Here is a 17,263-nt window from a genome sequence, read left to right on the forward strand (position 1 = left end):
TCCTTCATCTCAGAATCCTACAAGGTTTGCTTGTCTCAAGGACTTTCAGAAAGCCAGTTTTCAGCACTAGAGCAATGAGAGCATCCATTAAAATTTAATCAGAACTCCAGACCCACTAATTGTTTATGTAAAAAACTACCAGATATTCAAGAAATAGTTAATGTCCATCTACCATAAATTATTTTAAAGAAAAGAAAAAGAGGTAATTCATCTAGTTCATTTTATGAATTTTGATGAAAATATCAGGCAGATAAAATTAAGAGAGAAGTAAATATTCATTTATGAAAAAACTCCAAATCCTAAAAAAATATTAGCACACTAAATTTCTAAATAAACATATGAATAAGTGATAATGTTCTGTTTTACAAGTTTTATTTCAGGAAGTCAACAGTAATTTAACACTAGGCAGCCTATTCATTGATTTTTATCATAGTAGCATATTCAAAAAGAAAAAAATAGAATTATCTTAGATATATTTGAGCTAATTATGATTTGTATTCATTACAGTCCTAGAAGGCCTAAAGCTAGGAAAAAAGACAAGATTATGAAATAAAAGTTAGACTGGATGGTGTGGTGTGCAACTTTAATTCCAGCACTTGGGAGACAGAGGCAGGTAGATCTTTGAGTCTGAGGCCAGCCTGGTCTGTCTCAAAAAACCAAAAAAAGGAAAGAAGGAAGGAAGGAAGGAAGGAAGGAAGGAAGGAAGGAAGGAAGGAAGGAAGGAAGGAAGAAAAGCAATAATGATTGAAGATGAAAGAAGAGACTTGTTCTCCTCCCCCTCCCTTCCCTTTTCCTCCCTTCCCTTCCCTTCCTCCCCTCTCTTCCCCTCCCTTTTGTTCTTCCTTCTCTCTCTCTCTCTCTCTCTCTCTCTCTCTCTCTCTCTCTCTCTCTCTGCCTTGTGATGTAACAGAGATGCCTTCCGAATGCTGGGATTATAGGTATGTGCTACAACAAGCTATTAACAAGCTTTTGTTTTCATAAGCAGCGTCACCCACCAAATCCAGGAAGATTTATATAGGTTAAAGATCATCAGAACTAACAGAAATCAAACTTTACTAAAGACAGTAGATTAAAAATTAGTAAGAAAAGTACTAAAACAAACAACTTAAATACTTAGTGTAAAACATGCTATTTACATTAGAAATTAGTTCATAAGAATGAGTCTGGAGGGAGGTTTTTGAAAGATATGCAGGAATATACAAATAAATGAAGAGATGTGTCCGTGATGAGAAAAGACCTGCACTCACTAAGATGCCATGCTTGCTGGTTCTTTTTATAAGAGCAAAGCCAACACATGAAGCTTAGGCTACTATTAAAATGTAGAGCCATGAAGAGTTAGATATTGCCAAGATAGCTTTGAAAAACCGGAAACCATATCAACAGTGTCGGTCAGTTGACTCAGCAGGTAACAGTACTTGCCACCAAATTGGACAACCTGAGTTCTATTCCTGAGACCCCCACAGTGGAGAAAGACAACTGACCCCTGTAAGTTGTCCTCTGACCTGTACAACGGCACACACATACGGACCATACTGTGCTTGCTTCCTCTGCACACAAAAAAATAAATGTGATGTGTAAAAATAGAAAACAGTATGAACAACAATAATAATGTGAGATGTTTACCCTGCTAGAAATTAAGATAGTGTAGATATTTTTAAATTTTAAGCTACAGTTATTCAGTTTGTCTAATGTGTGTGTGAGAAACACGTGTGCTGTGGCACATGTGTGGAGGTGGGAAGACAACTTTTTTGAGTTGGTTTTGCCTTTTCATCACGTGGGTCCCAGGAATCTAACCCAGGTTGTCCAGCTTAGCAGCAAATGGCCTTATGAACTGAGCCATCTCACCAGCCCAATCATAGATCTTTAAAAACTAAAACAGGCCAGGCAGTGGTAGTGCACGCCTTTAAGCCCAGCATTCAGGATCCAGAGGCAGGTGGATCTCTGTGAGTTTGAGGCCAGCCTGGTCTACAGAGAGAGTTCCAGGACAGGCACCAAAACTACACAGAGAAAACCTGTCTCAAAAAACCAAACCAACCAACCAAACAAACAAACAAACAACAAAAACAAAAACATTTGTGTGAAGAAGGACAAATAAAATTGTCCAATGGAGCAGAATAAAGAGCCTAGAAATACATAGAAAGATAGCATTATAAATTATAAATCTGAGGGCAAAGAGAAGATGTTTAATTACTGGTGTTTGAACAATTGTCTAGCCATCTGAGAAAAGATGAAATTAGATTTTTATCTTCCCCAATGCACAAAAATAACTTCCAGATGGGCTAAAGACTTAAATGTGAAAAAAATTATCAGAATTTTTGAAAGAAATTCTAAGATATTAATTTTTAATTTTAATCTTAATTTAGGGATGCAATTTAATAGACAATTTACCAAACATGCACGCGCATGTGCGCGTGCACACCCACACATTTACACGTGTACTCACATGCACATACACATGCATGTGCATGGACATGCATCAAAGAAAATAACAAATGGTCTAAAAATTTTTTCAACACAGAGTCTCTCTGTGTAACAGCCCTGGCTGTCCTGGAACTCCCTCTGTAGACCAGGCTAGCCTTGAACTCACAGAGATCCTCCTGCCTCTGCCTTCTAAGTGCTGGGATTAAAGGCATGTGCCATCATCGCCCGGCACTTTTTTTTTTAGTTTAAGAAATTTTTAAAAAACGGAACAAAAGATATGAGAAAAATGACTGAGCCACATTGCCTAAATGACACAGAATATCTATGTATATATGTCATATGGTCAAACTCTCAAAAAAGTAAGGGAATATAAATTAAAACTATAATGAGATAGCATTCTACACGGAACACGAATTTTAAAGCACAGATCTTGGGCAGTGGAAATGCCTGTACATTGTGGGTGGAAATCAGCATTTATTGTAAGCATTAAAATGTAAGCATTTTAAAGAGCTGTGTTACCTGATAAAGTAAAGGTGAGCGTACACCAGATCAACAACTGTCCCTGTGTATGAGTGTGCAGCACAGTTTTTACCAGTGTGCAGAGGGAGGGCACAAAGCCAAGCTGTCCATTTCGGTGACATTTGCAATAGTTAAGTCAGGAACAACTCAATGGCATGCCCGGAGAAGAAAGCAGGGTGGCTCTTTGTCACTTGGCTCCAATAGGACGATTAATGAACAAACTGTCCCCAGCATCCACAGGGCACTCTCAGCAGCCTGCTGCTAACTGAGAGAATGAGATTCCACAAAGAGGGCAGCAATCCTAGCCACAGTGGCATGGCCACAGTGCCTGCTGTGCTTCCGGGCTGCCCAACATGTGAAAACGCAGATCTCACTCACAGACACCCTGTGACACAGTCACTGTTGTTAGCCTCACTGTGAAGATGAAGGGCTTGAGGCGGAGAGATGTGCTCTATGCCATCATTTATGTACAAATCAGAAATGGCCACAAGTGGCCTATGTCTCTTAGAGATGCTAATGTATACATGCTAATGATTCTGGGATGATGTATACCAAGATGAGGGGCGAGTAGGAGAGAGAGATGAACAGGGAAGCCTTGCACATGCCGACTGGGTTTGCTTCTTTAAAAAAAAAAAAAGTGAAAGGTCTGAGAGCCAGAGAGATGGCTCAGGGCTTCAGAGCACTTGCTGCTCTTGCAGAGGACCTGAATTCTGTTCCCAGCACCTATATGGTGTCACAACCCTCTGTGACTCCAGTTCCATGGGTTCTAGCACCCTCTGGGGTTCCCTTGGGCACCAGCCACACACATAGTGAATTTACATACATGCACTCATGCACATAAAATAAAAACAAATAATTCTTTTGGAAAGAAAGAGAGAGAAAGGAAGGAAGAAAGAACGAAGTATCTGGAGCAAACTAGACAAAATGTTAACAATTGCTACACCTCTCACATCTGGGTGGTGAGTACCTGAATACTGGTAATTATTTTCTATATTTCTTGATGCCAAATGTAAATTTAGAAAGATTTAAGCAAAAAGTTGGCACTTTGATGGGTTGAGAAAGCCTAGCATGTGCACTCATGGTCACAGGGATGTGACCGCAGAGAATGGCAGAGGAACAGGTTAGAACGGACTCGAAGCTTTGTGTCCACTGCCCACATGACTTCAGACAAATTGTCCAATTTCTAAGTCTCTGTTTCTTCATTTGTAAGACCAAGATAATAGTGCATCCTTGTTGGGTTATAGCTAGGAGTATGAGATAAAGACCCGTGTCAGACACCAACAGTGTCTGCTGATAGTTGCTGGCATTGTGTCCAGGACAGGGGGAGCAAATGGGGCCAGGCTCCCAGCAGCAGCAGCCCCAATGCCAAGGGCCATGTCCACTGCTCCAGTTTAGGACAAGCAATGGACAAAAACAAGACGGGACCTCAAGTCTTAGGGTAGGGGTACAGCTTAGACCATAGGGGCAAAGACCGCAGAATAAGGTTGAAATGAAAAACCCAGTTATGAGACCCAGGCACCAGCCACACAGGAGGCAAATGGGCTTTGCCAGAGGCTGGATGGATGTAAGGAACTGTTAGATCCCAACAGGGAGCCGCCCTTGACTTTGTAAGAGCTCTTTCAGTGGGTGGACGTTAAGGCCTCCAGTTCTCCAGTTCTTCTTTCTTCTCTTCTCTTCTGTTTTTTTTTTTTTTTTTTTTTTTTTTTTAACTTTCTTGCTTCTGTGAAATCAGGAGAGCGTAGGCTGGAAAACGAAAAGGACAACTTTGAAAAGGGAGCTGAAGACAAGTTCACACTGGATGCCCCGGATTTGGGGCAGCTGATGAAGATCAATGTGGGCCACAACAACAAGGGAGGGTCTGCAGGTTGGTTCCTGTCCAAGGTAGGTTCAGCAGCTTGTCTGCAGTCCCTGAGGTGGGAGGGGATGTCTGGCTTTTCAGAGGCCTAAAACTGAGCCTAACTTTCCATCTCGATTTGCCTGCCTCTACTCTGTTGTTTAAGTCCACTGGCCATCGATGCTGCCCCCCTGGAGGCCAACAAGATTGACCTTGTTAAAACTTTTAGAATCCTGCCAGGCCGTGGTGGCGAACGCCTTTAATCCCAGCACTTGGGAGGCAGAGGCAGGTGGATCTTTGTGAGTTTGAGGCCAGCCTGGTCTACCGAGCGAGATCCAGGAAAGGCACAAAGCTGCACAGAGAAACCCTGTCTCGAAAAACAAAACAAAACAAAAACAAACAAAAAAAACTTCTAGATTCCAGTTCTCCCCTCTAACCCAGTCAAGGCCTAACTCTCCTTTATGGTTCAACTTGGAGCTCCTGACCTAATTGCTCTATGTGTGTGGTCCCCTCATCTGTACAGAACAGAACCCTGGTCACTAGGCTGGAACAGTGAGGGAAGTGTTCCATCATTCTAGCACTAAGTGTGGAGGGCATTTAGTCACAGTTGACACTCTGGATTGGCCTGAACATATTGACTTCAAGCCCACTCCATTATTTCACTCTGGTGTCCTCAGACTGCGTGGGAGGAAGGGAAGGCTGTGTAGACCAGGGTCAGGGAGGAAGTGAGGGCTGTGTAGACCAGGGTCAGGGAGGAAGTGAGGACAGTGTAGACCAGGGTCAGGGAGGAAGTGAGGACAGTGTAGACCAGGGTCAGGGAGGAAGTGAGGACAGTGTAGACCAGGGTCAGGGAGGAAGTGAGGGCTGTGTAGACCAGGGTCAGGGAGGAAGTGAGGACAGTGTAGACCAGGGTCAGGGAGGAAGTGAGGGCTGTGTAGACCAGGGTCAGGGAGGAAGTGAGGGCTGTGTAGACCAGGGTCAGGGAGGAAGTGAGGGCTGTGTAGACCAGGGTCAGGGAGGAAGTGAGGGCTGTGTAGACCAGGGTCAGGGAGGAAGTGAGGGCTGTGTAGACCAGGGTCAGGGAGGAAGTGAGGGCTGTGTAGACCAGGGTCAGGGAGGAAGTGAGGGCTGTATAGACCAGGGTCATTTGATGCATCTCTGGCCCATTTAGAAAGGATAAACAAGAAATTACCTGTTTGGTAGCTTCAGCCTTTCCTCTCCATTTTAGGGGTGTCTTACCTTTACCTTTTTAGTCTTTACACTGGTGTTATAAAACGGCATTCAGTGGCTTTGGGGGGTTTGAGCCAAGGTGAAAAGACAGCCATACATATGGGTGGCCAAGGGGCAAGGCAGAAAGTTACTGACACCATGCAGGCAGGGCATCCATGTGGAAAGGTTTATTAAAGGAGGAGGGGTGAGGGGATAGAGAGAAAGAGGGCGGGGGAGAGAGAAAGAGAGGGAGAAGGAGAAAAGGGGGAGAGAGAGAGAAAGGGAGAGAAGGGGGGGTTTTCCGTTAAAGGGGACCTTGCATAAGATGATGTCAGGATGCTAGGTGGATCCCCAGGGGGTGGGACAGGATGCTAACAATTGGGAAGTCTTGCCCTGTGGTATGTTGTGTCTCTGCAGCCACAGGATAGAGTTAGCTCCACTGTGAACAGGGCCCATCACCATAAACAGGGCCATTCACCGTGAACAGGCCCCTTCCCTTTTCTGAACTTAGTCTCACCTATAGGGACTCATCACTCTAGCTTCCTCTTGCCTCTCAGAAGATCTGCTTTTCTTATGAGTTTGTTGGCAGGTGGAGAATATTCCTTCTGAATAATGGCTCTTGCTTTTCAACATGAACACATGCACACACATACACACACTCACACACCACACACACCCACACACACACACCACACACCACACACACACACACAAACCACACACACACACACCACACACACACACCACACACACCAAACAAACAAAACAAAACCCTATGGTATATTCTTTCACTATTCATAATAGAGTACATTTTTCTTTCTGCTCTTGTTTTGTAGCTGGGTCCATTTTGGGAGGTACTTTCAGTTCTCCAGTATGTTCTAAAAGTCATACCATCACCAACCGAGCTTCTGGTTGTTTTGCTGGGGAGGCTTCATTTATGGCCACTTACATTTGCCTAACTGGCAGGGACTGATGCTTTATGACATGACTGTCAGGTCCCAGGATTCCTTGTGCCTGGTTTCAGTCCACCGTTTCCCCTTGCATAGATTCTGCTTCTCACCAGTAAGGTCAGAAGTCCGACCTTCAGCAGGGGGGGAGCAATCATCTCATATGCCAGTCTTCAAATCCCCACCCCCAGTTCTTTCATCCCAACCCACCAAGCATACCCCGGTACACTTCTTGCTTCAATTTTCTAAAATGCCTCCAAGCAGTGGAGGATTAGTGGCTGGGATTCAAGGAGGGGTGACTGCCAATCATCCCTGGATGGCTGTATGAGGATTTCCTAGTAGCTGTGTTCTGTGACCAGCTCTCCTTGAGGTATGAGGAGACTCAAGTGTGTTCTCAGTGTATACTCCAGGGACTGGATGAGGTGGTAAATTACTGGGTGTGCCCTCAGTGACACATAAGCATGTTCTTTCTTCTTTTCTCCTTCTCAGATTATCATTGAAGATATTGGGAACAAGAGGAAATATGATTTCCCTCTTAACCGCTGGCTGGCACTAGATGAAGATGATGGCAAAATCCAAAGAGACATCTTAGTGGGCGGGGCCGAGACCACAGGTAGGCTGGAGAGCAGTGAGGCCCCAGCGGAATCATCCTTTCTTCTCAGGGGTCAGTGATCATGTCTGTGGGCTTATGACTGTGGTCAAGTGGGAGCCATCTGGGTTTGAGGACGGCATCTTTGATGCCCTAGAAAATGGTCTGGTTCTCTAGGTTGCAGCCGAGGCTGTGGATATCGGAGGATACAGGGTGATGACCCTAGGCATCACTAGCTATAGACAGAGGGAACTAAAAGAAGCCAGAAGGGGAATTCGTGACCCTCTTACATTGTATATAATCCGTAGAGCCACCTACAGCATAGGCATTGTCTTGTTCCCAACTCACAGATGAGAAAACGGAGACATAAGAAGTTAAGAAAGCTGTCCAGGGTCACATAGCTTGTTGAAGACAGACTGGGTATTTGGTCTGCCTCCTGAAGTCCCCTTACCACAAGTTCCACAGGAAACCTCCATCCCTCAGCCTGCCTGAGATGGTCATTGGGGTTCTAGAAAACTTGTGTGTGCTTTACAAATCTGAGAATTTGCTTGTCTGCCAAAGTCCATCTCTCCCTTTGACTGGAGACACAGGCAGAGTTGTACAGTGTAACATGTAGATTGCAACACAGATTGGCTCCGGGTGGCCCATCAGGAGATTCTTCAACACTCTTTTCCCATCACTTTGTAGTCCTTGCATTGCCCCTGCTGCACCTGCCCATGACCACCTGCCCATGCTTCATCCTAATACCCATACCTTCTGCTCTTCTGGACATCTTCATCTGAGTATCTGCCCCTCTCCCTCTCCTCTCCTCTCCTCTCCCTACCATGTCTGCTGTTTTCTTTGTTCTTAAGCCCTGGGACAGAACAAAAGAATGCCAGAAAGCCCTTCACAGAACTTCCGGTTCAAATGCTGCTGCTCTCTCTTTTTTTTTCTTTTTGCCCTATTTAGGAGTTTACTTAGCCCTGGGTGATTCTTCTGCATAATTCCAAGGGCTCACAAGGCCTCCTGACTGATCAAAACCCAGGATGACCCAACTTATAGTGACCCTCACTCTTCCTCAGCCTGGGTGGGAAGGGAGATGTCAGTGCCCTCTCTCAAAAGTTATATTTTCCAGCAAAAGAGCAAGCTAAATGAACTAGATAGGTCAGATATAAATCTCCATCAATGGACTTGACTGTTATAATTAGATTAGACATAAGAAAATTTATCTAGCAGCTATTAATAATGTACACACGGTAATTAACATTAATAATACGGACTGTTCTTAGAAGCTCAACTTCCTCCTTCTCTTTGTTTCTCATAATCAGTGCTGACAGTTTCCTGAAATAACAGGATCCCCAAACTCACATATACTAACACACAACGTTGAAAACCAAAATGAGGTTGTGAGGGGCACTGGATGTGGTCTGAGTGAGTGACACATCAGGGACACATGGGTGTGTGGTAGAGTAGTGCCACAGACAAGATAGAAATGGGGGTATTGTGACGCAGTCCACTTCGAACCCTCTCTGCCTCTCTTTCCACGGCAGCCATAACGTATGTTGTCACCGTCTTCACTGGGGATATCCGTGGAGCTGGAACCAAATCTAAAATCTACTTGGTCATGTATGGAGCCCGAGGGAATAAGAACAGTGGGAAAATCTTCCTGGAGGGTGGCGTGTTCGACCGGGGCCGCACAGACATCTTCCACATCGACCTGGCTGTCCTCCTCAGCCCCCTGAGCCGGGTCTCCATAGGGCATGGCAATGTAGGCGTCAACCGAGGCTGGTACTGCGAGAAGGTAAGGTGCCAACATGTGAGCATTCTCGGGTTCAGCTGCTTCTTCAACCTCTCCGTACAAACTCTACCCTGCATCCCTGTGATGGCTTCTCTCAGTTGTCAACTACATCGGGAATGAACTAAAAGCCCGTGCCGCCCGTGCCGCCGGGCACACCTGTGAGGGATGTTTTAGTTAATTAGATAATTTGAGGTAGGAAGGCCCATCGTAAATCTGGGCCACGTCTTCTGGAGGCAGCCCTTACACAGGACAAGGAAGAAGGAAGCTCTGCTTGCCTTCACTCTCGCTAGCAAATCCATTCCTTTGCTGCATCTTCAGGATTCCAGTGTATACTGAAGAGCAGTCGATACACTCAGCCGTGTGTGCTGCAAAACCACTGATTCTTGGACTTCCTGTTGGTAGACAGCCATTGTTGGGCTGTCTGGGCCACAGCCTATATGCCACTCTAATAAATCCCATTTATATGTGTGTATATACATGTATGTATATGTACATACACACATATACCTATATAATCATTCCGTATATAATCATTCCATCAGTTCCCTTTCTCTAGAGGACTCTGACCACAACAGTCTTATTTTCTACTTTTCTTAAACCAATCAGTTGTAGAGGATATAGTACTCCCTTGTACAAGATCATGCCCATCTTTATTAGTCTTGTTGGTAGGGATTTATGGGAGTGGAGGCTGTCTCCAAACACAGCATTGGTTAACATAGGTGTATACCCGCCAGTTACAGATGACATGTGGCGGTGTTTCCCCTTGGCTTATGAAACAATTAACAACAATTTTAAAATGTATCTATGGGACCTGTACATTGCCTTGAGTCCAGCCTGGCCTGACAGAAAGTTCTCATTCAATAGGTCCCTGTCTCATGAAGAAAGAGAAGGAGAGAAAGAAAATTATAATTTAGTTAATCAGCTTTTCCCTTATGTTTAATGCTTCCTGTATTGTTGGGGAAGTCTATTTATCTTAAAGCTATGAAAATACGGGGATGGGGGCTGGAGAGATGGCTCAGCAGTTAAGAGCACTAGCTGCTCTTCCAGAGGGCCTGAGTTCAGCTACCAGCACCCACATGGTGGCTCACAATCATCTGCAACTCCAATTCCAGGGGATCTGACACCCTCTTCTGTTCTTCAGGCTGCCCAGATACAGTGCACAAACATACATGTGGACCAATACTCATATTCATTTAATAAATAATAAAAATTGTTTAAAGATATGTAAATATACTTCTACATTCCATTCTGAACACGGTAAAGTTTGGCTTTCCTAGCCACGTTTAATCTGCTTGCAATTATTTTTTGTGAGGCAGATTTTTTCCATGTATATATCGAAATATTTTAGCCATATTTATTAAAGGATTTACAAACTACAGTAAAGTTCTAGGGCTAGAGAGATGGCTCAGCAGTAAAGAGCCTCACTGCTTTTGCAGTAGGCCTGGGTTTGGTTCTCAGCACCTACTGGTGACTTACAACTGTCTGTAACTTCAGCTCCAGGGATTCTATTGCCCTCATCTGGCCTCCACAGGTACTGCACACACATGGTGCACATAAATACATGCAAGCAAAACACTGGCACACAAATAAGCACATTTTAAGAATAATATACCTGAACTTCAACCCAGATGTACTGAGTCAGATTTTCCAAGATTCTGGATATTTAACAAGTTTTACAGATTTAGGTGGGAGGATACAGGGGGCTAAACTCAGGGCCTCATGCAAACTATGCAGTGCTCTGCCACTGAGCTATATCCTTGGTCCTTATCTTCCTCTCCCTCCGTCCTCCACTCCATCTCTCTGTCTCTCTGTTTCTGTCTCCCTCTCTCTGTATCTCTTTCTTTGTCTCTTTTATAAGTTTTGAGACAGAGTCTCACTGTCTTCCAGGTTGGCCGTGTACTCACTCTACATCCCAGGCAGACTCTCCAGTAACTGAGACTACAGACCAGTACTGTCAGGACTTAACTTGATAGTTCTTGTCATTAAGGATGTTTGGGAAGCGATGATTTAGTTTCAGTGGGAAATGAAGCTTTGTTTTTTTCCCATTGAAAGTAAAATCAGTGCTCTCCAAAACAAACAAACAAACAAACAAACAAAGCAAACAAAAACCAGCTCCATTATGCTTTCTACTCTGTCCCATGTATTGATTTAGTCTGTTTCTGTACCAATACAGCATTCACTGTCTTCATTATATATAGTTGTACCATTTCTGCTAGGGCAAATTAAACACAGATTATTCCTATTTCTCAGGGGGAGATTGACATCTGTCCTCATTTACTGCCCCTTAAGAGTTTTAGAATCTGCTCCCCAAGTTGATGAAGTGTCAACTGGATCTACAGAGTCCTTTGGAAAACTAATATTTTCAATATACCAACTCCCCTTATCTTAAAATTTAGGTCTTTAGGGTTGGGGATTTAGTTCAGTGGTAGAGCACTTGCCTAGCAAGTGCAAGACCCTGGGTTCGATCCTCAGCTCAAAAAAAATTTTTTTAGGTCCTTAAATTGTTTTTCTATGTAGTGTTTTCTTCTTCAAGAGAGTATATGTCTGTGTTGGATATAATCATATAGATCTTACAATTTCTGTCATAAATGCTCTTAAAACTTATCTTTTCTAACTATGTGTTGCTGATTAAATATCCATGTACTGAGCTTACATGTAACCATCTTTTAAAGGTTGCATTAATTTTAATCACTTCTCCATATATTCTTTGGATGTCTTCTCTGTCAGCAGGTCTTACAGAGCTTGGTTGGTCTTCAGGCTCCTTGCCCACAGAGAAGCTTACTATTTCTTCTTAAATTTTGAACACATAGCCTCACATCTACAGTAGAATGTTGAACAGAAGGTTGAATAGTGTATGTCACTGTTTTGTTTCTAGTTGTGTGTGAGATTGTGGGTGGGCATCAAGCCTAGGGCATCATGCACACTAAGCTCTACCTCTAAACTGCATCGCCAATCTTTGTGTTTTCTGTAAAGGCGACTGCTTCTAATGTTTTATTTCGTTAATTATGTTTGAAGGTTTCGGTATGTGTTATTAAACTGATTAAATGCATTCTTTTCTGTTTCTTCAATATTGAGTTGTTTTCTGAGCAGGTGTTGAGTTCTCTTTAATGCTGTTTTCTGTCTGTAGTGAGTTAGTCCTGTGATCTTTCTGTTCCATTAAGTTGATACATTGTACCCTGGATGACTGCACTCTCTAATGCTTAGGCAACACTGCACTGCTTCTTTAGGCTAAACTCAGTGATGGCGGGTTGGATTTTACATGTTCTTGTCACTGATTTGCCAACACTTGATATAAAAATATTCTATGCAAGTGACACTGACCTCTTAGTTTCCTTTATTATCACTGCTTTTAATAATAGAAATATTATTTTATTAAAAATCATCTTTTAAAAACATACTTTAATATGATTTTACTCATAAAATACATTCTATATGATGTGCTCTTAAGTGGTGGAGAACATTCACAACATGCATTGCACCAACAAATGAATTTAAAAGTTTGGTTTTGTTTATTTGATTGTAGTAGTTATCTTAGATATTTGAATCTTCTATATCCTTGGTGATATTTCTTCTTTATTTTCTTTCTTTTTTAAAGTCTATCAATTGCTAAGAAAATCTTCTGAAGTTTCCCACCTCTATAGCAGGTACTTCAGTTTCTTTTCCTAGAATTAAGCATCTTTGCTGGGCATGGCTTGAGGCTATTAGACACAGACAACCCTTCCTTGTTAATTGAATCCTTACCATTGTCTAACATAAGGGTTAAGAGTCCAGTTAAGGAAGGTACAGTCAACTGCGGTCACTTCAACTGACAACAGGAGCCACTGAAGTGATGATACTAGATTCTCGAGCAGTGACTCTTAGCCTAGAGAAGATTCTGCAGTGTCCAGGATGTTCCTTCTGATGGCTGCATTGTGAGGGCTGAGAGGGCAGGACTCCATGTTCTAAACCCATACACTCTGAGTATGGATGGTAAAGGATAGGGGACAGGATTTAAAGAGGAAAGTCTAGGGGAAGGCATTTGGCTCCATACTGCATTTTAGATATGAACTGATTAGCTTTTGTATGCTTCACTTTTTTTCTACAAAAATTCATCGGGTGGTCTAGGCCATTTGGTTTACATTCACAGATTTTATGGCTCACATGCATAAATGTGGCATCCAAAGAGGATACAATATATAGAAGAAAAAGATTTAGGATCTAAGCTGGTGAGTTGGAGGATAGATGACAGCTACTTCGAAAGACTTTTCTTTAAAATAGTAATTTTAAAAAAGTATTCTTCATCTGCAAAATATGTCTTGAAAGAGGTATCTTTTTTTATTAAGACTTGATGAGAAAGGTAACAGGGAAAGTGCCATTCTTTGAAGGTTCTAGCACAGATACCTGTGCACTTGGTGCTGGGGAGGCCACTAAGCACTGTGAGCGGATCCTGTCAGTGGACCTAAAACAGGAGACTCTTGCCGTCTGTCTTGCCAGGTGGTGGTCCTGTGCCCCTTCACAGGCATCCAGCAGACGTTCCCCTGCAGCAACTGGCTGGATGAGAAGAAAGCAGATGGGCTGATCGAGCGGCAGCTCTATGAGATGGTGTCTCTGAGGAAGAAGCGGCTGAAAAGTAAGTGTGAGGGACCCAGAAGTAGGTACAGTCCATGCACTGTTGGGGAGAATACTCCAGTATCCCCAAACTGAAGGAGCTGCTGTAATGGACACAGGGTTAAACTGAGTGATTCACTACAATGAACTCTGAATATACTAGTCATAGGATGGCGGACTCATCTCTTCCCCACTGCTAAAATGTAGTAAGTCTTTAGGCATTAATAAGACACTTACCTTATTACCTGTAATAGCAAGGGACTCAGCTTTATATTCGGCACTTGTTTAGTGGGTTCTAAGAACAGACACAATCGTGTATAAACTCCAGTCCTAATAATTTGATTTTTTCCCCTCCTTCTCCTCCCCGACACTTGGAGTTCATGATTCACCCTGGCCTGTGTTGTAGAATTTCCTTGGTCCCTTTGGGTCTGGACGACTGATCTGAAGAAAGCTGGTACCAACTCACCCATCTTCATCCAGATTTATGGGCAGAAGGGGCGGACAGATGAGATTCTCCTGAATCCCAACAACAAATGGTTCAAACCAGGCATCATCGAGAAGTTTAGGGTAGGAAGGGGATGGGATGGGAGGGGAGGGAGATGGGAAAAGAGATGAGAGAGATACAGGACATGAGGATTCCAGTTTTCCATACCAGATTTTGGACCCAGTTTAAAGACAAAAAGGTACCTCAGAGACTTTGGGCAGCAGTGACAAATTTGATGATTTATAGGCAATTTATTGAAAGCAATACAATCTATGTCTGCCCTTCTATCTGAAATAGTCTAAGGTGAAGCCTGTGGGTGGGCAGAGCAAAGGATAGAATGCTTGGAGCATTCAGGAGTAGCGTGAGTGGGGCAATCGTGGGCTCAGGGAAACATGTTAGATGGCTCAACCTGGCTGCATTCAACATAAGGCCCGACTTTTAAGGGGAAACATGAATTTTAGAGCATATGAAAGAAAATCCAGCTTTGAACTTTGCAGTATGTACACAGAGCAAGTCTTTGCCCTCAAAAGTGCTGCTTCGACCTTTGGGGAGAAGAATCTGTAATTGGCTGCTGTCCTCTCTGAGCGCCCCACTGATACCTCTATTCTACTATCAAATTCATTGGTCTTTATGTATTTGTCTTCCCTGCCAGACTCGGGCCCCTGGGGAAAGGGCATGGCTGCTGTATTGATCTTTTTGTCTGTCTCGGTGCCCAGTAGACTCCTGGGGCTGTGGCCCTGTGCTAATTTGCAGGGCTGCCATATGAATTTTGTTCCTGGAAGATCTCTTGGCTGAATCCCACTGTGGGTCAGTTATTTTTGTTCAGTTTTGCCAGCTCAGACTGAACACTAGTTTCACATAGCCATCTTGGTCCCATGAGCCACTGGTTACCAGAAACATGAGGGAATAGAATGAGTGTAGCTAGAAAGCAAACCCATCCTTACTAAGAAAAAGCAGCCAAAGGAGCACCCACCTACCTGTAGTCAGTTATGAGGACAGATGTATTTCCATGACAGCGTCCACACAGAATGTTTAATTTTTCCTTGTAGATGGAGCTCCCAGATCTCGGCAGGTTTTATAAGATTCGGGCATGGCATGATAGGCAGAACCCTGGCTCTGGATGGCATTTAGAAAAGGTAATACCTCAGAGGATTGGGAAGAGCCACAGCCATACTCCTTCATGATTATGCCATATATATTTACCTCTGTATTTGTTAGGATTGGAGGTGGGAAGAGCAGACATGGGCTGTATGTTGGGGACAGTTAGAGAGAGGTCTTCCAAAGTAAACAGAGAAACTGCTCAGGTGTCCATAGGTTTACATTCTGCCCTGTAATCCAGAAGTTAGTTGAATGTAGACTTCTAAGAAGCCAGGGAAAGAAAGAGAAGGCTGATTATCTTGCCTTCCCCAAGAGTCAGGTGAGGAGATGATTTGGCTTTCCCTAAGATGAGCTAGCAGAGAAGGTGTGGTGGCGCACACCTTTAATCCCAGCACTTGGAGGCAGAGGCAGGCTGATCTGTGAGATGGAGGCCAACTTGGTCTACAAAGAGAGTGCCAGGATTACACAGAGAAACCCTGTCTTTAAAAAATCAGACTAAACTAAACTAATATAAAACCAAGTAAACACAAAACTTAAAAAAAAAAAAAAAGACAGTAGAATGAGGATTCCAGGCCATGGGTGGAAATCCCTGGTAGATCCACTCGCCTACCTCAAGACTACCTCATTGTAGATGACCCTGATGAATACTCTGAATAAGGACAAGTATAACTTCAACTGCAATCGCTGGCTGGATGCCAATGAGGATGACAATGAGATTGTGAGGGAAATGACTGCAGAAGGCCCAACTGTGCGGAGGATCATGGGGAGTAAGTATGGAGCTGCTTGCTGTCCTGAGGAGGTGGCAGGGCTTTACTTGGTGGGCTAGTGGGGACCTGAATTCTTGTCTAGTGTGCATCATCCACCGTCTCAGAATGCTACAGTGGACTAATTAGGTTCCAGCCTCAAGACTGGCTGGAAGCATCCATTCCAGACCATGGTACTAGGAATTGTCTCTGATGAGTATGATATGGGGTAAAGGAGATGTATAGGTCTTTGAGCTGGTCATAAGAGGACAAGGGGAGTCTGCACTAAACAACAGTTACCCAGAGCCTCCTTGAAATTAAAGGGAATAACTTCTTCAAATTGTGAGATTTGGTGAATTCTCTCCACACAGTAAGGCTGGATCTGGATTTTTATGACACACTAACCACAGAACACTCATGTCCAAAAGACCTAGTAACAGCTCAAAGTAGAACTGGGGAAGCTCCTGCCTTGGTCAGACAGTTGATTATAGGCAGTCAGACCTAGAACAGGTCTTTAACTTATTGGTTCAATGACTGTTAATCCTGAGATGCTACCCCTACTTTTGTATATTCAGTAATATTTGTTTTGAAAACAAAACTATCATCTCTCTTTACATGAGATAACATCAAATGGTTTCCGTCCAATGGAGGCTTGGTAGAATGCATAGTCTGTCAAGGCAGAAATGCATCTGGTCTTACCTGATCTGTGTGTTTATGCCAGCATTGTGTCTGCAGGTCTCAGGTAGAGGGTCCTGGGACCTAGTCACTATCTGAGTCCTTCGAACCAGCTCTTACAATTTTAGCTCCTTGTTTTCCTCTCCTGAAGTTACCTAGCACTTCAATCTCTGAGCATTTGGTGGGGAGAGGTTGCTTTTTGAAGCTTTTCACAGCTTCAAACCACCTTTCTCAGGGTGCCTTATCTCTTATCTTACCAGGGGACTTGTTGACCTGCACATTGCTGGGCTCTGGGATAGAATTTCCAATTCATTGGGTCTGCATTAGGACCCCAGAACATGTTTGTCTTAGTTGGGGTTTCGATTGCTGTGAAGAGACAC

General features: G+C 43.5%; 1 protein-coding gene across 3 annotated transcripts in view; it reads left to right on the forward strand.

Moving 5' to 3' along the window:
- Window positions 1-17,263, forward strand: part of Loxhd1 (lipoxygenase homology domains 1) — a 159,054-nt gene that overhangs the window by 39,113 nt on the left and 102,678 nt on the right. For all 3 annotated transcript variants that reach the window (XM_036205229.1, XM_036205230.1, XM_036205231.1), the window contains exons 6-12: window positions 4,673-4,821; window positions 7,420-7,543; window positions 9,049-9,299; window positions 13,770-13,905; window positions 14,290-14,450; window positions 15,417-15,503; window positions 16,097-16,232. In XM_036205229.1, the coding sequence (XP_036061122.1) occupies window positions 4,673-4,821; window positions 7,420-7,543; window positions 9,049-9,299; window positions 13,770-13,905; window positions 14,290-14,450; window positions 15,417-15,503; window positions 16,097-16,232 (1,044 nt within the window). The remainder of the gene's footprint in view (window positions 1-4,672; window positions 4,822-7,419; window positions 7,544-9,048; window positions 9,300-13,769; window positions 13,906-14,289; window positions 14,451-15,416; window positions 15,504-16,096; window positions 16,233-17,263) is intronic.

This window comes from Onychomys torridus, chromosome 13 (assembly GCF_903995425.1).
Source record: "Onychomys torridus chromosome 13, mOncTor1.1, whole genome shotgun sequence".
Classification (NCBI taxonomy): Eukaryota; Metazoa; Chordata; class Mammalia; order Rodentia; family Cricetidae; genus Onychomys; species Onychomys torridus.